Source organism: Anopheles bellator, assembly GCF_943735745.2.
Source record: "Anopheles bellator chromosome X unlocalized genomic scaffold, idAnoBellAS_SP24_06.2 X_unloc_2, whole genome shotgun sequence".
Classification (NCBI taxonomy): domain Eukaryota; kingdom Metazoa; phylum Arthropoda; class Insecta; order Diptera; family Culicidae; genus Anopheles; species Anopheles bellator.
Window position 1 is genome coordinate 246420 of NW_026684282.1, and position 16010 is coordinate 262429.

Sequence of the window (16010 nt, forward strand, 5' to 3'; positions counted from 1 at the left end):
CTGTCAAAACGTTTACGGCTCGCGCGAGGCGTAAACCCGAGCGTAATTATTTTTTTCATAAACGCTTTGCTTACAAACAGAGAATAATTTATGTTTTTATTTGCTGGTATAGCAACAAAATCGGAAAAAACAGATAAAAAAATTCAGAAATCAATTAATTTTTCTTCTATTTCTATTTTCTTGGACCAAAAACACGAACGTAAACACGTTTCACGTTTCGTTTTTATATTTTTGCTGCCACACGAAGCGTAAACGTTTTGACATTACAAATTAATTTTACGCTAGTTTTCACGCTTCGTGTAGCCCCCTAGTAATGTCAAATCGTTTACGTTTCGTGTGGCTGCAAAAATATAAAAACGAAATGTCAAACGTGTTTACGTTCGTGTTTTTGGTCCAAGAAAATAGAAATAGAAGAGAAATAAATTGATTTCTGATTATTTTTTTCTGTTTTTATTTTTATTTTGTTGCTATTCCAACAAATAAGAACTTAATTTATCCTCTGTTTGTAAGCAAAACGTATTCAAAAAGTGTTTACGTTCAGGTTTACGCCTCGGCCGATCCGTAAACGTTTTGACAGAGGCGCAGTAGTTTGGCATTAATCTGTAATGTCAAAAATATTACGTTACGCGTCGTGTGGCCTCAGCTTTTGGAATTTATCTGAAATGCCTCGTTTATTTGCGCTTCATGTGGGCGGACAGACTTAAAGGAACACGACTAGGTTAAGTTTGGACTTTATGTAGCCAAGGTGTGTTAGGGCTGAGTGGCAACTGTCTTTACTTGTGAGTTTTGTCGCGATGAGTAGCAAATATAATGTTAAAGTAGTCTCTTGAGAGAAGTTTGATTTGGCAGAGTTTCATACAGGCTCAAGATGGATATTGTTGGATTGGTGAAAAAGTCATACGCTGATTATGGTACGATGTTAAAGGATTCATGGTATACTGTGATCACCGAAGAAATGCATGTAAGTTGTGTGGCTGACAATAGATTATAACGAGAAGAAATAATTTGTTTGTTATTACGGCTTTTACAGTATAGCTGGACGTGGACATATTGGATATTGGCTTGTACTTTCATCATTTCTGTTTATTGTATGCGATACATTCGTTTAAAACGTAAGCTTTATGGCACCATTGTCTACGATCATCGATCAACTTCCTTTTTACATCGTCTTTGCCAGGGATCCGCGAAAAAGAGGAAAACGAGCATTTTACCTCACCCAACTTATCGAAGCGTAGTTATGCAGTATCGCAGCAACGGTTTCGCAAGCGAGATAAAATGATGTTCTACGGGCGTCGGATGCTGCGCAAAGTCAAGACCATTTCCGGTCAAGCGTACAGTGGTCAAGGCAAAAAGCGGCGTGCCGTGGTGCGATTTGCAAGGAATTTGCTTCTGCGCAAGGATGCTACCCCTCCCCAGCGGCATGTGATTGAACCACCAGCGGAATATCTGGAGGAAGCTTCTGACGGAAGCGGTCGTGTACCGCCAGATGCTTTGTATTTGCTCCAATCGATTCGCATATTTGGTCATTTTGACACTCCCGTATTTCTGAAGTTGTGTAAACATACAGAAATTATAGACTTGTGTGCCGGTGAAAGTCTTATCAAGGTTGGCGACGCCGATGATAGTGTGTATATCGTGCAAACCGGCCAGGTAAACGTTTTCCTTAACAACCTTGATGGTACTTCCATCACACTGAAAGTGGTTCGTCAAGGTGAATCAGTTACGTCTCTTCTAAGCTTTATCGATGTGCTGGTGGTATGTTTAATATAATTACTCACTATTTTTACTTATTGCTCTACGATGTTGGATGAAAGTTTTGCTCTTTTGTTGTAGGGTAACACAAGTCAGTACAAAACGGTAACGGCTCGTGCGATGGAGGCTTCACTAGTGATACGTTTGCCCATGTTTGCCTTCAAGGAAGTATTTAGTGAATACCCCGGTCTGTTGGTGCGGGTAGTGCAAGCCATTATGGTTCGTTTACAACGCGTCACCATTACTGCTCTTCACAACTACCTCGGCTTAAGCACGGAGTACATTCAGGTATTTGTAGTTTTCGCAGTTCAACAAATGATATATATATAGATATATATAGATGTACTTATTACTTCATATGCTTAATTTTACTTTCTATTTTCCAACCATTGCTTTAAAGGTTCAGTGTTCGTCTCAGCGAAAAAAAAACAACCGCGCAAATGAAGTCATGCAGTCCAGGGCACCGACGCATACCCTCTGATCAAGTGCAAACACATTCACTCGTGGGTGATTTGAAATTAGATACGTTGGTCGATGGTTCTGACGGCGCTCTCGTCGTAAGCGCCCGCAATTCGAACTTCCCAATCCGATCTCTAGTCGTCGATGACGCAAAATCTGACGTACCATTCGATTACTCCGATATTCTGCACAATAACAGTGTCAGTACTTCAATTGTGTCATCCGATTCTGTCGAGTACGCCGTATTGAAGGCTAGTGCCGTAGAGGGCTTTGCACAAGAACTTGGTCTAAACGACACTGAACGTTCCATTGTTGAAAAGTTTGTAGTGATCAAAGAGGTGAAGTCCACAAATATTATTATTCGTCAAGGTATTCTAGAGGTAAGAGTACATGTCAATTAATATAAATAATGCACAGTCCAATCCTTATAAAAAAGCCGAATGAGAACAAAAAACAAAACGATTAATTAACCAATCTCATTTTTGCTATCATATTTTTATTGTTTGGCTGCAGGATGTATTGCTAATTTTTGTCATCAGTGGAGGATTGACTTTAACTCAGTGTCCACAGACGGGACTACGAACAGAAGAAGAATTGAACAAACCTTTGGAAAAAGGTGAAAATCACTCTATCAACATCCATCCCGGAGATATGATAGGTGGTTTGGCTGTGCTAACGGGTGAAAGCAGTCTTTACACTATAAGAGCGAAACACTTTTCGCGAGTTGGACTTCTTACCAAGGACGTGATATATGAGTAAGTGTATTGGCGGGGCCGAATCGATTGTACTTAAAAACTAATTTTTATTTATTCGTGTTTCAATAGAATCATAAGTCAACGTCCATCGATGGTACTAGATATTGCAAATAGTGTAGTAAAGCAACTATCACCACTCGTACGTCAGTGTGATTTTGCACTTGACTGGAACTTCATAGAATCTGGGCGTGCGGTGTACAGGCAAGGGGAAAGTAGCGACTGCACTTACATCGTACTCAATGGACGATTAAGATCGGTGGTGACACACCCAAACAGTAAGAAGGAAATAGTCGGCGAATATGGCAAAGGTGATCTAATCGGTATTATCGAAATGATTGCGGAAACGCCACGTACCACAACTGTCATGGCAGTACGCGACTCGGAGCTGGCGAAATTACCTGAAGGTCTATTCAATGCTATTAAAATTAAGTACCCGATCGTAGTGACTCAACTGATAAGTCTGCTCAGTCACCGCATAATCGGATCAATGCAGTCATTCGGTTCGCTCGCTTCCAGCCGATTTCCTTCTGTGCCTTTGGATACCAACCAACCAGTCCAGCATCGTTATTCTACAGTTGCTATCCTGGCCACCAGCGACGAGGTCCCGGTGTTAGCATTCACTTACGAGCTGTATCACTCACTCAGTGCAATTGGGTCCACTGTACGACTAACTTCTGATATCATTCGTGATACATTGGGTATGAATGTAATGGAGCATTCAAGTGAGTATCGCTTGACAAGCTGGCTAGGACAGCAGGAAGATCGTCATAATATTACATTGTATCAGTGTGATAATGATATTGGCCAATGGACCCAGCGGTGCCTACGACAAGCTGATGTTATACTAATCGTCGCACTTGGTTCCCAGTCACCGACTATTGGCAGACTGGAGAAGGAAATCGACCGTTTAGCGATACGAACCGCCAAAGAGCTTGTTTTGCTGCATTCACAATCAAGTGACTCTTGCCCAACCAACACTATCGGTTGGTTGAACATGCGGTCGTGGGTCTCACGACATCATCACATTCAGTGTCCTAATAGCATATTCAATCGCCGGACTCCAGGTCGAATAGTAAGTGTTTGTTAACGTGTATTAACGTTTGTGATTTATTTCGTTTTGAATTAGAGGATTTTCATATTGAATCCATTGTTTTCTCTTCTCCATTGTCTACGTGTTGCAGCACGAAACGTATGACAAGCGTATGAACAGCAAGCCGTATATTCATTCTGATTTTTCTCGCTTAGCACGATGGCTAACGGGTAATTCAGTCGGTTTGGTACTAGGTGGCGGCGGGGCCCGCGGAGCTGCTCACGTTGGCATGCTGAAAGCAATTCAGGAGGCAGGCATACCAATTGACATGGTGGGTGGCGTTAGCATAGGGGCGTTTATGGGAGCTCTTTGGTGTATGGAGAAAAACATAACCCCTATGACGCAAAAAGCTCGTGAATGGTGCAAGGTACTTCTTTCAACTATTAAGATATATGATCTAGATTTCATTTTAAAATATTCTATTTGGTGGTTGTATTTTTGTTTGTTGTATTATTTTCAGAAAATGACTCAATGGGGTCGTCAGCTCCGAGATTTAACATATCCTATTACATCGATGTTCAGTGGACGACATTTTAATCAAACAATCCGTGGAACGTTCGGCGATATTTGTATCGAAGATTTGTGGATACCCTTCTTCACACTAACAACCGATATATCAGCAAGTTGTGCGCGTGTCCATACTCATGGTAATATAATTTTATTGCTATTTCCGCTAATAATTTTCCGTGGATCATTACGTATCCGCGAGTATTATATTTATTGATTTCATCGTGAAAAACACACTATGTAAAGTCAATCTGAGCGCTACTGTCGCTGTAGGTTAAGTTTTCACCGCTTTTCGAGCAAAACAAAGCCTCTCTCTTAACTCTTTCAGCTAAACGATTGTTCTATGTCAAACATTTCAATTACGCCAGTAGCATGCGCGCTCACCGACTTACAATGTTTTTGTTAATATCTCCTGCAAATTTTACTTGTCAATTTGCTTAATTATTGGAAAGAATCATAAACATTTACCCGCACCCCACCCTGCACAAAACAACTAAACAGGTTCAACGTGGCGTTATGTACGATCGTCGATGTCTCTAAGTGGATACATGCCACCGTTGTGCGATCCTAAAGATGGGCATCTGTTGCTGGATGGTGGTTACGTCAATAACCTGCCAGGTAACTAATTGTTAACCTAAGAGAAACATATATGAAAAAGCGTACAAATTCGTTTTATGTACCGTTAGAATTGTTGAAAAATGCCAATACATGCCAAGTAGTAGTTTGCATTAGATAATTCGGGCTGTTTTAATATGTTTATAATTAACCACATTGGTTTGCACGATTTCAATATTTTTCGGAAAGGTATATGAAAAACGAAAGTTCGCCGGCATATCAAGTTGGTGAATCGAATGTATACGAAAAACAATATGAATATGGAAGGTTTAAAATAATAACCAAAACAACAATAAATAGGATGTGCGTTATTTCGTTCTACCACAGACGAACAGAAATATATTTTGCAAAACACTCAACGATAAACTTATAACTGGTCCATGCATGATCATTAACCATTTCCATAGGGATTCTGCAGGTGATGTGTTAGTTTTTCATGCTGTTAAGCTCTTAAGAAAAGTCAGAAAAGTATACATAGGGATGTTAGAAAGAATAGAACAAAGTATAAATAGTAATCTGTGCCCTGTTCGGTGAGAATTATTTGCAAACAATCAAATCAAATTCATCCAAGCAAATTTATTTTAGGAGATTACTAACAAATTGATTTTGATTTGTTGTATCTTTTCGGACAAACCATCTCGATTATCTTATATTTCTTATTTTTCGTAAAAATCGTTAAATTCGTGGAAATTTGAAAATGGCTAAGCAACAAAAGTCATTTCTGCTTAGCTAATGAATTACAGTATTTGTTTCAAGTAACCGAAACAATCATTGGAGACAGATGCATTTTAAGCAGAGATGACTTTCGTAGCATGCACCACCATCCGCAATCAAATACAATGTACATTGCGCTACATAATGTTAATAATGTTACACGATTAACTCAAAAATTGACTACCGTCATTTACGAGCAAGTATTATTTTTTCATTAGCAGTTTCAACTGGCATCTATTTTTTCATGTGTAACGATGACAAACAAACAAGTTTAACATAGGTAACTGATGGTCAGAACGTTTTTTATAGCTAGGTGCACGTTTATGTCGGTGCTTTACAACCTTTGATTTCAAAAAAGGTTTACTTTTATTGCAACCATGAATTGTAGTTTGAGGCTGATTCTTGTTATTTATCATCAAATCGATCAAATCGTCTAAAATGTCCAGAGTGGAAAAGAGAGGGGTGTTTGTTTGCCAGCGGTTGAATGTTTAAAAAGCATAACATATCGGTATTCTGGACACATCTTTCATAGTTAAAACAAACCATTCTATCGTTATAAATCAGGGATGCTTTGGCGTTATGTGCGTGCCAGTATGTCTGTAGCCGGAATATTTCCCCCAATGATTGATAATCGAGATGGTCACCTACTGTTAGATGGTTGTTATACAAATAACGTCCCAGGTAAATTAATATTTTTTTTCTAACTTATATTACATTTTCCCAATATTGGATATGAATAACCCAGAAGAATTATATCAATTCCAATTTACTATATGGCAAATTTAGTTGAGACAAACTGAAGCAGAAATAGGGCTAGCGAAGCAGTACTTTAGCATTCATTTAGTTATGACAGCTTTTCAGTCAACTTTCAGTCAATCTTGTGGATTTCTCTTCAGATGTTTTTTTTTAATGGCTGACATCAATCCTGTATGAATTCGGTATGTTTGCCTTGCTTAATCTTAATGATCCAAATCGACAGCCCAAGAGTCAATAAGATAAATTGTCACCATCAATTCAACCTTTTCTAATTTCTTAATATTTTTACATGTCTAATATGTATACAGTTTAAAAAGTAAAATGAAAAACAGCCCACGCCATCTGTACTGCTTTGATCGTTGTTAGTAAAATTATCACCTTGAATCTATCGAAAAGTTTAGTGATTAGTGAATAGTGCATAAAAAACGTATGTAAGGAATGAAGTGAACATATATGCATGTATTGCAAATGTACACACATGGTACGTTAATCTGGTTAAACTCCGAAGCTACTTTCGTTTTGTTGAATGTTGAAAGCATGTTATAAAACTATATTGTATGTAGCTTTGTCTAGGTAATTGGATTAATTATAATGAAAATATTCTATACATTTGATTAACAAATATCGTATTATTGATTTTGTAAATCATTTCTAGCTGACGTGATGCGCTCTCAAGGAGCTGCTCACATCATTGCAATTGACGTCGGATCACAAGATGACACAGATTTGACTGATTATGGTGATGATCTTTCTGGTTGGTGGTTGTTATATAAGCGCTGGAATCCATTTACCTCACCAGTCAAAGTCCCAAATTTGCCAGATATTCAGTCTCGCCTTGCTTATGTTTCGTGCGTGCGCCAGCTTGAAGTAAGATGTTAAAGCCTGTTAAAAAGTTCGTGTGATAAGCTCATCCGTTGTACCGTTTTTATCCGTTACAGGAGGTGAAGAAAAGTGACTACTGTGAGTATATTCGACCACCGATTGACAAATATAAAACACTAGCGTTTGGTAGTTTTGACGAAATAAAAACTGTCGGATTTGAGCACGGGAAGCTCTGCTTCGAGGAAATGGATAAAAATGGACGTTTGTCTCGCTTCAATGCATGGTCCGTGCAATCCATGCCAAAGAAGGAGACACATTCGCTAAATGAGTATGTGATATTGCTTCTACCTTAGTGGCGGCAATATTATACATGGCAAGACAATATTCAAGTTTTGTATTTCTGTTTAGGTATACCTTCGTTGATTTGGCACAGCTAGTATGTAAGGTACCGGAAACCTATCCAGAGCGAGTTTACTCATCCAGTGAGGAAGACTATTACGATGGATATGCGTCAGAACCGTCTAGTAAACCATCATTGAAGAGAAGTCTGCAGGCATTACGACCTGCTGGGGGTTCGTTATCGCTGTCGGAGAATGAAATGGATTCTGATGATCTCGAAATCCCCATGCCTTTTAATACATTGCAAGCGAATCTCGTAGTGCGAGGGGATAGGAAATAATAAACATCACACATTGCTGGCGAGAAACATCCCTTGTATACTTTATACCCATATCACTTAAATGTGACAGCAAGTCACGTGTTCAAAATATAACCGCACCAATAATATGCAATCAGCATAAGATTTTGTTTTATTTTTAGAATAGCATGTTTTAATTTTAATTTTAATTTTTATTAACAACACGGGTTCGCCATTAGGCTAGACCCGTACTCTTAATCCTAATATATACAATTGAGAGGAGAGCTTACGTGTAACAGAGAGACAGAGTAGAAAGATGAAAGAGGAAGGAAGCAAAGAAACCACCACGGAAAGTGGGGAAATCCTGCGGGTCGGTTCAAACGGACGGAGAGGAGTTGAGGGCATTTATAAGGGCGACACGGAAGGTGAAAGTCAAACAGGGGATACACTAGGTTGAAGCTACGGAGACACCTTAGAAAGGGATCCGTAGATCCATGATGTTTAGCAGTCTCCCAAAACATTAAAACGATTACTGTAGTGTTCAATAAGTTTTGTGGTTCGATTCCAGAAGGCGTTGCAACTACCCTATTTTTGGGTAGTGGTTGGTACACTCTTCATATGAATGTATGTGAAGTTATCTTCATAAGTATGTGAAGATCGTTAATGTATGACCCATCAGATATCAGGTCGAGTACCTGCCGACGAATCAAGCATGATTTTATTGATTTCATTACCTCAGAGTTTCTGTGTTCAGAGTTCATGATGACGAAAACTGTCCGCATCGTATTGCAAAATAGATTTGAATATTTAGCATGAGCTATAATTTTCACCAGAGGTTTATAGGTACGGTACGGTACTTCGTACAGTCGTCGTACGGTACTTTGGACGGCCAATGGACGGTACGAGGAACGGCAAAGCTGCTGCTTTTTGCAGGTCTTCGAACGGTGCGACGTACACAATAACGTACATAGTTGCTCCTTGGGTCGCGACCAACAAACTAAACGAAACGAACTACACTGACCGGCGCCGCCCCCTACTGCGTATAATGTTGGGAGCACACAACCAAACTTCACTACTACTACTACTGCTCAGCAGCAGTAGATGATCCTCTCCACGCTTTCAAAAACTTTTTCCTTCGGCGGTAAAACACTCTGCTTCGTTTAATTTTGTTAACGTAGCTCATTTTGGCAAAACAACGAATAAATCGACGCTACCTGGTATTTGTATTGAATTTCTAACTTCAAAGCGAAAATGGTCACGAATGTACATTGTGACAGTAAAGTATACGGAAATTTGTGATTTAAAAAAAAAGGTTTATTCGATTTTCGATTATTTTGTGGCGTTAGATTGCTACACATGTCAGTGACTTATGGTGAAAAGTTCGGCCATTTTAAATTATCACTTAATCTTTGACAGCTGTTTTACTGTGCTCGTGTCTTGGCCCATTGGCGATTTTTTTCTCTTCCAAAAAATGGATGGCCAGGAATCTATATCAAATTTTGTATAGAAAACAAAATTAAGAGCACGGACGCATTCAAAATGTTGACTGTGGCTAATGGTGAAGCTATTAAGACCAAAAACAGTGCTTATCGGTGGTTCAAAAATTTCTCAGAGGGCGGAGAAGATGTAAACATCGAAAAGTAAAGTTTGCTCGAATTTGAACAGTTTCGCTTACAGTTTTCTTCAATTACAGGGTCGTGGTGCCAGATGAGTAGCTGCCGATAGATAGAACGATCTATAATGTCGTCGGGTTTCACTCCGCGGAGTCTAACAAGAAATCAAGCCTCGCACCAATTCTGCCTCACAGACAGAATTCGCCTTTATTCGTCACTTGTTTGAATCCTACTCTTTCTCTAGCTCGTACACCGATTGTGACCTTTCAAATTGAGTTCTGAGTGCGAATTTTGATGTTGTTGTTATTGACTTTATTACAGAGATTTTGAGCCTTAAGCTTCTTTCATCTCTTTTTGCAGGTTTGCTGGTTTGTAGTTTTGTGTAGTTGTTTATATTGTTTGTTTGTTGTTTTGGATAGTTTTATATTGTGGGTTTGTTGGTTTGGTCGGTTTTAGATTTGATGTTTTGTTGGTTTATATTTTGTAGTAGAGGTCAGCTTCTTTAAGGTATTGTATTAAGGTTTTGCTATTATCCGGGTTGTTTGCCAGGGCTGCTGGTAGGACGTTTGGTATGCCTAGCTTTCCTCTCACCCGAACATATGCTCTGCCTTCGATGATTAGGTGCTTTACTGTGGTGAAGGTTTCGCATGTGATGCATATTGGTGCGCTTTTTCTGCCCATCAAATGTTTATGTGTAATATTTGTGTGGACGATTCGCAATCTGGATATGATTCTTTGATGGTTTGGGTTGGGTGGATCGTTCCACGGTAATGTGGTTTGTTTGATTTGGTAGAGTTTGTTGTGATTTTGTTTTTGCCATTGTTTGTTCCAAGAAGTTCGGATTTGGTCTTTTGTCCAGTGTAGAAGGTCGTCTTAGGGGGGGTCGTAGGGGATTTGTGTTCTGGTCTATGTTGTGTATGCGACCGCACCATGGCAAGTCTGGAACACTTCCGGTTCCCCCAGTTGGCCACGCCCCCTGCCGCCAGCGGAGGCGAAACCCGATGCCTCCTCTGGGTATAAAAGGAGACACCAAGAACAGTCAGTGGAGTCAGTCGAGTCACGATCAGAGTGAAATAAAGACACATCAAATGCAGAACATAACAACTGGTGTCAGAAGTGGGATCCAGAAAAAAGATGTCGCAACCTACGCCAGAGTTAATGGACGCCCTCTCGGGGCTCATCGCTCAAGCCATTAAAGCGTCGATCGGAGACGCGTTTACGCCGGCCGCCCAGGGTCAACAGGGAAACTTCAACACACCAAGGGTACCCGCATTCACAATGCCCGAATGCCACCCCTCTGACGAAGCACCGGTCGCCGACTACTTTGACCGCTTCGATTGCGCGCTCCACCTGAGTCAGGTGCCAGAGGAGCTCCATGCGATGTACGCCCGAGTACACATGGGCTCCATCTTGAACAACGCCCTGAAGTATTTAGTCGCACCCAGTGATCCCGCGGCGCTGTCATACCGAGAAATGCGCGACGTATTGGTTCCTCACTTTGATAAAAAGAGGAGCAAATTCGTCGAAAGTATCAGATTCCGGGCAATCACGCAACGAGCAAGTGAAACGATCGCTCAGTTTGCGCTTCGCCTGAGACAAGGAGCGGCTCATTGTGAATACGGTGGCTTCCTGGACAGGATGTTAGTCGAACAATTCCTTCACGGCGTCGAGGCGCGTGGAATCCGGGACGCCATCATCAGCAAGGCTCCCGAAACCTTCCACGCCACCGTGGACATTGCCCAGCGTATCGAGGCGACGCAACAGACATCCTTGGAGGTTGGAGGCGAGCCAAAATTGGAGCCGACACACAAACTGGAATATGAGCGAGCAGCGACGAGTCAGCGAGGTTACCAGCAACCGACGACCAGTTACCGACGTCATCAGCAACCGACGACTAGTCACCGGGCGGCAGACAGAGCAACAACAGGTAACCGTTGTAACGGGTGTGGCGGTCAACACCCGCGATCGCAGTGCCGGTTCCTGAATGCAGTGTGCCGGGCATGTCAAGTGAAAGGGCACATCGCTAGGGTGTGCAAGTCAGTGAAGCCCGGTAGTACCTACCAGATTGAGGACGACCACACAGACATCGACGGAGAATCCACACCAGCACCATTCGCGGTAAGCAACATCAGAAGCCCCCACAAAATCATATTGCCCGTTAATATCGATGGAACAAACATCCCTATGGAATTCGATACAGGAGCACCCTGTGGCATCATCGCCGAGCGCACCTTAAGGAGCATTAAGAAAACATACCAGCTCCTACCAACGAACCGACAATTCGTCAGCTATACCGGCCACCGCATCCACTGCTTGGGCCAACTTCCCGTATCCGTCTCTCTGGGAAAACACGCACATCGTCTGACATTATACGTCGTCAGCGGCCAAGTCGACTCACTATTCGGACGAGAATGGATAAGACCGTTCGCTTCACAAATAGACCTCAACACCCTGTTCGCATCAAACACAACCGTGCACACCGTAACCAGCAAGGACTTGACACCACCCCAAGAGCACCAGCTGACAGCACTGTTGGAGAGCTACAAAGATATTTTCAGCGATAGCCCCGGGAAACTCACGGGTCCCCCGGCGAAAGTACACCTCAAACCAGACGCCAGACCCATATTCGTGAAGGCACGGGATGTCCCCCTCGCACTGCGCCACCAGTACGCCACAGAAATTGAAAAAAAAATCGAATCAGGATTCTACGAAAAAGTGGACTTTTCCGAATGGGCATCGCCAACACATATCGTGATAAAGAAAAACGGCAACATTCGGATCACCGGCAACTACAAGCCAACCATCAATTCAAGGATGATCATCGATGAACATCCAATCCCGCGAATAGAGACAATATTTAACAGAATGAAGGGAGCAACATTATTCTGTCATCTAGATATCACCGATGCGTACACCCACCTGCCGATCGACGAAGAGTTCCGCACCGTTCTAACGCTCAACACCATCACCCATGGACTTGTTCGACCAACAAGGGCCGTCTACGGAGCCGCGAACATACCCGCTATATGGCAGCGGCGTATGGAAATAGTATTCCAAGGCCTCAATAACGTCGTCAACTATTTTGATGATATTATCGTGTTTGCAAAAACCCACGAGGAGCTGCTTTGAGTCCTCAAAGAAACACTAGAAAGAATCAAGTCACACGGACTGCGCCTCAACCGGACTAAGTGCAGATTCGCTACACCATCACTTGAATGCCTTGGTCACCGGATTGATGCGAACGGATTGCACAAGTCCGACAAACATATTGAAGCAATCCGAGATGCTCCCCGGCCAACTACAATCGATGAGCTCCAACTGTTTCTGGGAAAAGCAACCTACTACAACGCGTTCATACCAAACCTAGCGACAAGAAGCAGAAGTCTCCGCAACATGCTCATCACTGAACAAATGGAATGGACAACCGAAGCGGACGAAGCCTACCAAGATATTAAGGAAGCACTGATATCGGAACAGGTATTAACACCATACGACCCGGCACTACCACTACTACTCGCAACAGACGCTAGCCAAACAGGTCTGGGAGCTGTCCTCTCGCACCGTTTCCCCAACGGGACAGAACGCCCAATAGCCTATGCCAGCTGCACGATGTCGAAGACAGAACAACGGTACCCGGTCATCGACAAAGAAGCCCTTGCTATCGTGTGGGCTGTGAAAAAATTCTTCCACTACCTATACGCCCGGAAATTTACGTTGATAACGGACCACAAGCCACTTACACACATTTTGAACCCGGAAAAATCACTACCGACACTCTGTATCAGCCGCATGGCCAACTATGCCGATTACCTGGCACACTTTAATTTCGACATAGTATACAAACCAACTAAGCAAAACACCAATGCAGACTATTGCTCGAGAATACCGAGTCAATACAACGGATCGGAGGTCAACAACTTATCGCTACAGGAGAGAGGAAGCGGCGAAGATGAACTGGAGCGGTTTACCGTTAAACAAATACAACAACTGCCAGTTCGTGCCGATCAAATTGCACGCGAAACACGGAAGGATCAACAGCTCGGAACAATAGTGCAACTGCTAGAGGCAGGCCGGAACCTCGCATCTTCTGGATACAAGGCACCGGAAGCAAAATACAGCCTAGTATCCAAATGCCTACTCTTCGAACACCGGGTGGTTATCCCAAAATCACTACAGCAGTCAATTCTGACAGATCTACACGTCGGGCACATCGGAGTTGTAAAAATGAAGGGTCTCGCCCGATCATTTGTGTATTGGCCAGGCATCGATGCGGACATCGAGAAGGTCGCAAAATCGTGCACAGACTGTGCACAATCATTACCAGCACCACCTAAATTCAACAGCCATCACTGGGAATACCCTAAAGGACCGTGGGAGCGTATACACATTGACTACGCGGGACCTGTCGCAGGCACAATGCTGCTCGTGGTTGTAGACGCATACAGTAAATGGGTGGAAGTCAAGACAACCACGACATCCACAACGGCTGCAACGATTAGCATACTAGCGGAGCTATTTGCAGCCTATGGGACACCCATAACAGTCGTGTCAGACAACGGCCCACAATTCACAGCAGAAGATTTTAAAACATTCCTCGATCGCAGCGGAGTATGCCACCACACACGCTCGGCACCTTATCATCCGTCCTCGAATGGACAAGCAGAGCGATTTGTCCAAACCGTGAAGAGGGCGCTCAGAGCAATGGGCGCGACCTCACAAGACCTGCATGGAAAACTACAAGAATTCCTTCAGCAATACCGGAAAGCTCCACACGCGGAAACGGGAGAGGCACCTGCACAATTATTCATAGGCCGCAACATCCGATCACGACTGGACCTCGTCAGGCCACACGACGTCAGCTGGAGAATCGCAGGAAAACAGCGTGCCACATTTGACCCTTCGTTCCGAACAATGGATACAGGACAACGGGTCTATTTTCTGTCCGGAAACCCATGATCAGACAAATGGCTACCCGGGAGCATCGCCTCTCGCCTAGGCGATCTACATTATAATATCAGGTACAATGGCAAAGAGTTCAAGAGACACATTGACCAAATTCGCAGGTTCGACGGAGTCGACAGGGCATACGATAACTCCCCGTCATATCAGTGGGACTTAGACGAGGAGACGAACCCGTCTCAACAGCCACAGCCGGAATCCGAGACAGGAACAACGCCAGAGACGCAGCATGGACAGCGGAGTGACCATTCGCCTCCGAGCCCCCCAGTACGCCGTTCGCAGAGACTACGATATCCCCCTAACCGATTCAGCCCGTAACTAACATTTTAAAAAGGGGAGGAAATGTTGTGTATGCGACCGCACCATGGCAAGTCTGGAACACTTCCGGTTCCCCCAGTTGGCCACGCCCCCTGCCGCCAGCGGAGGCGAAACCCGATGCCTCCTCTGGGTATAAAAGGAGACACCAAGAACAGTCAGTGGAGTCAGTCGAGTCACGATCAGAGTGAAATAAAGACACATCAAATGCAGAACATAACAGTCTATTTTTTGTCTGGCAGTGTTGACCAGGGAGTCGGCATGATCGTTGCCTTTGATACCGAGGTGACTGGGTATCCAGCAAAAGACTATGTTTTTGATATCGTTTGCCATTTCTATGTTTTGTATGTATAGGTGTCTGGATGTTCCATTCTGAAGAGCTTCGAGAACACTGTCAGAGTCAGTCAGTGAAGATTACATTTTGTAATGTGAGTTTTGTGGCTTCTTCAGAGGCAATAGAGAGTGCTATGGTCTCGGCGGAGAAAATTCCGCAGACTGCTGTGTTGTTTGGGACGAAACCATCTGTGTAGATATGATGATGGTCTTCATAGTTCTTGTTAATATGTGATAGGAAGATTTGCGTGGCAGTTATATTGTTGTATTGTTGTTTTTTAATCAATTGCATGGTGCGATCAACGGTGGGGGGACGGTGCTATTCCAAGGCCTTTCTCTGATCCTGCAGAGAGCCTGGACTGGAAGAAGGTACTTATTGGTGAATTGTTTGAAGTGTTCTTTTATTCGGAAGGTTTTTTGTGTTGCTAGGAATTGCTTTTCATTGAGTCGGCTGTAGGCCGATAAGAACTTGTTTATAAGGACTTGGTGGAAGGGTAGCTGACCTGATTCGCATAGGAGTGATAATATGGGGCTTGACCTGAATGCTCCTGATATTGTTCGTATGATGTTGTTGTATATGGTTTCAATGGGTTTTAGGGATGTTTTACCTAAGGCTATTGAGTAGAGTTCTGCTCCGTAGAGGAGCTTGGGTAGCAGCCAGTTGTTGAGAATTTTAAGAGCGG

The 16010-nt window shown here is 43.0% G+C and overlaps 3 protein-coding genes across 3 annotated transcripts; all 3 read left to right on the plus strand.

Annotated features, from left to right (window-relative positions):
- Positions 1 to 841: 841 nt before the first annotated feature.
- Positions 842 to 8240, plus strand: LOC131214144 (neuropathy target esterase sws). The gene is given in 16 exon segments (XM_058208513.1): positions 842 to 961; positions 1031 to 1112; positions 1178 to 1755; positions 1834 to 2040; positions 2159 to 2173; positions 2175 to 2289; positions 2350 to 2591; positions 2725 to 2966; positions 3036 to 4038; positions 4148 to 4423; positions 4517 to 4703; positions 5065 to 5181; positions 6457 to 6573; positions 7304 to 7515; positions 7587 to 7798; positions 7879 to 8240. Coding segments are annotated over 16 exon segments (3969 nt in total). The 5' UTR covers positions 842 to 868; the 3' UTR covers positions 8150 to 8240.
- Positions 8241 to 10854: 2614 nt separating this feature from the next.
- LOC131214140 (uncharacterized protein K02A2.6-like) lies at positions 10855 to 12849 on the plus strand. Its single transcript, XM_058208510.1, has one exon. It carries the CDS (start codon positions 10855 to 10857, stop codon positions 12847 to 12849), a length of 1995 nt encoding a protein of 664 aa, XP_058064493.1.
- A 264-nt stretch (positions 12850 to 13113) lies between these two features.
- On the plus strand, positions 13114 to 14676 carry LOC131214141 (uncharacterized protein K02A2.6-like). The gene has a single exon (XM_058208511.1). The coding sequence runs from the start codon at positions 13114 to 13116 to the stop codon at positions 14674 to 14676; it is 1563 nt and encodes a 520-aa protein (XP_058064494.1).
- The last annotated feature ends 1334 nt before the right edge of the window (positions 14677 to 16010 follow it).

Bases quoted from the DNA above. Each gene is read 5' to 3' on its own strand.
- LOC131214140 (XM_058208510.1), top strand. From the start codon at position 10,855: ATGTCGCAACCTACGCCAGAGTTAATGGACGCCCTCTCGGGGCTCATC.
- LOC131214141 (XM_058208511.1), top strand. From the start codon at position 13,114: ATGCTCATCACTGAACAAATGGAATGGACAACCGAAGCGGACGAAGCC.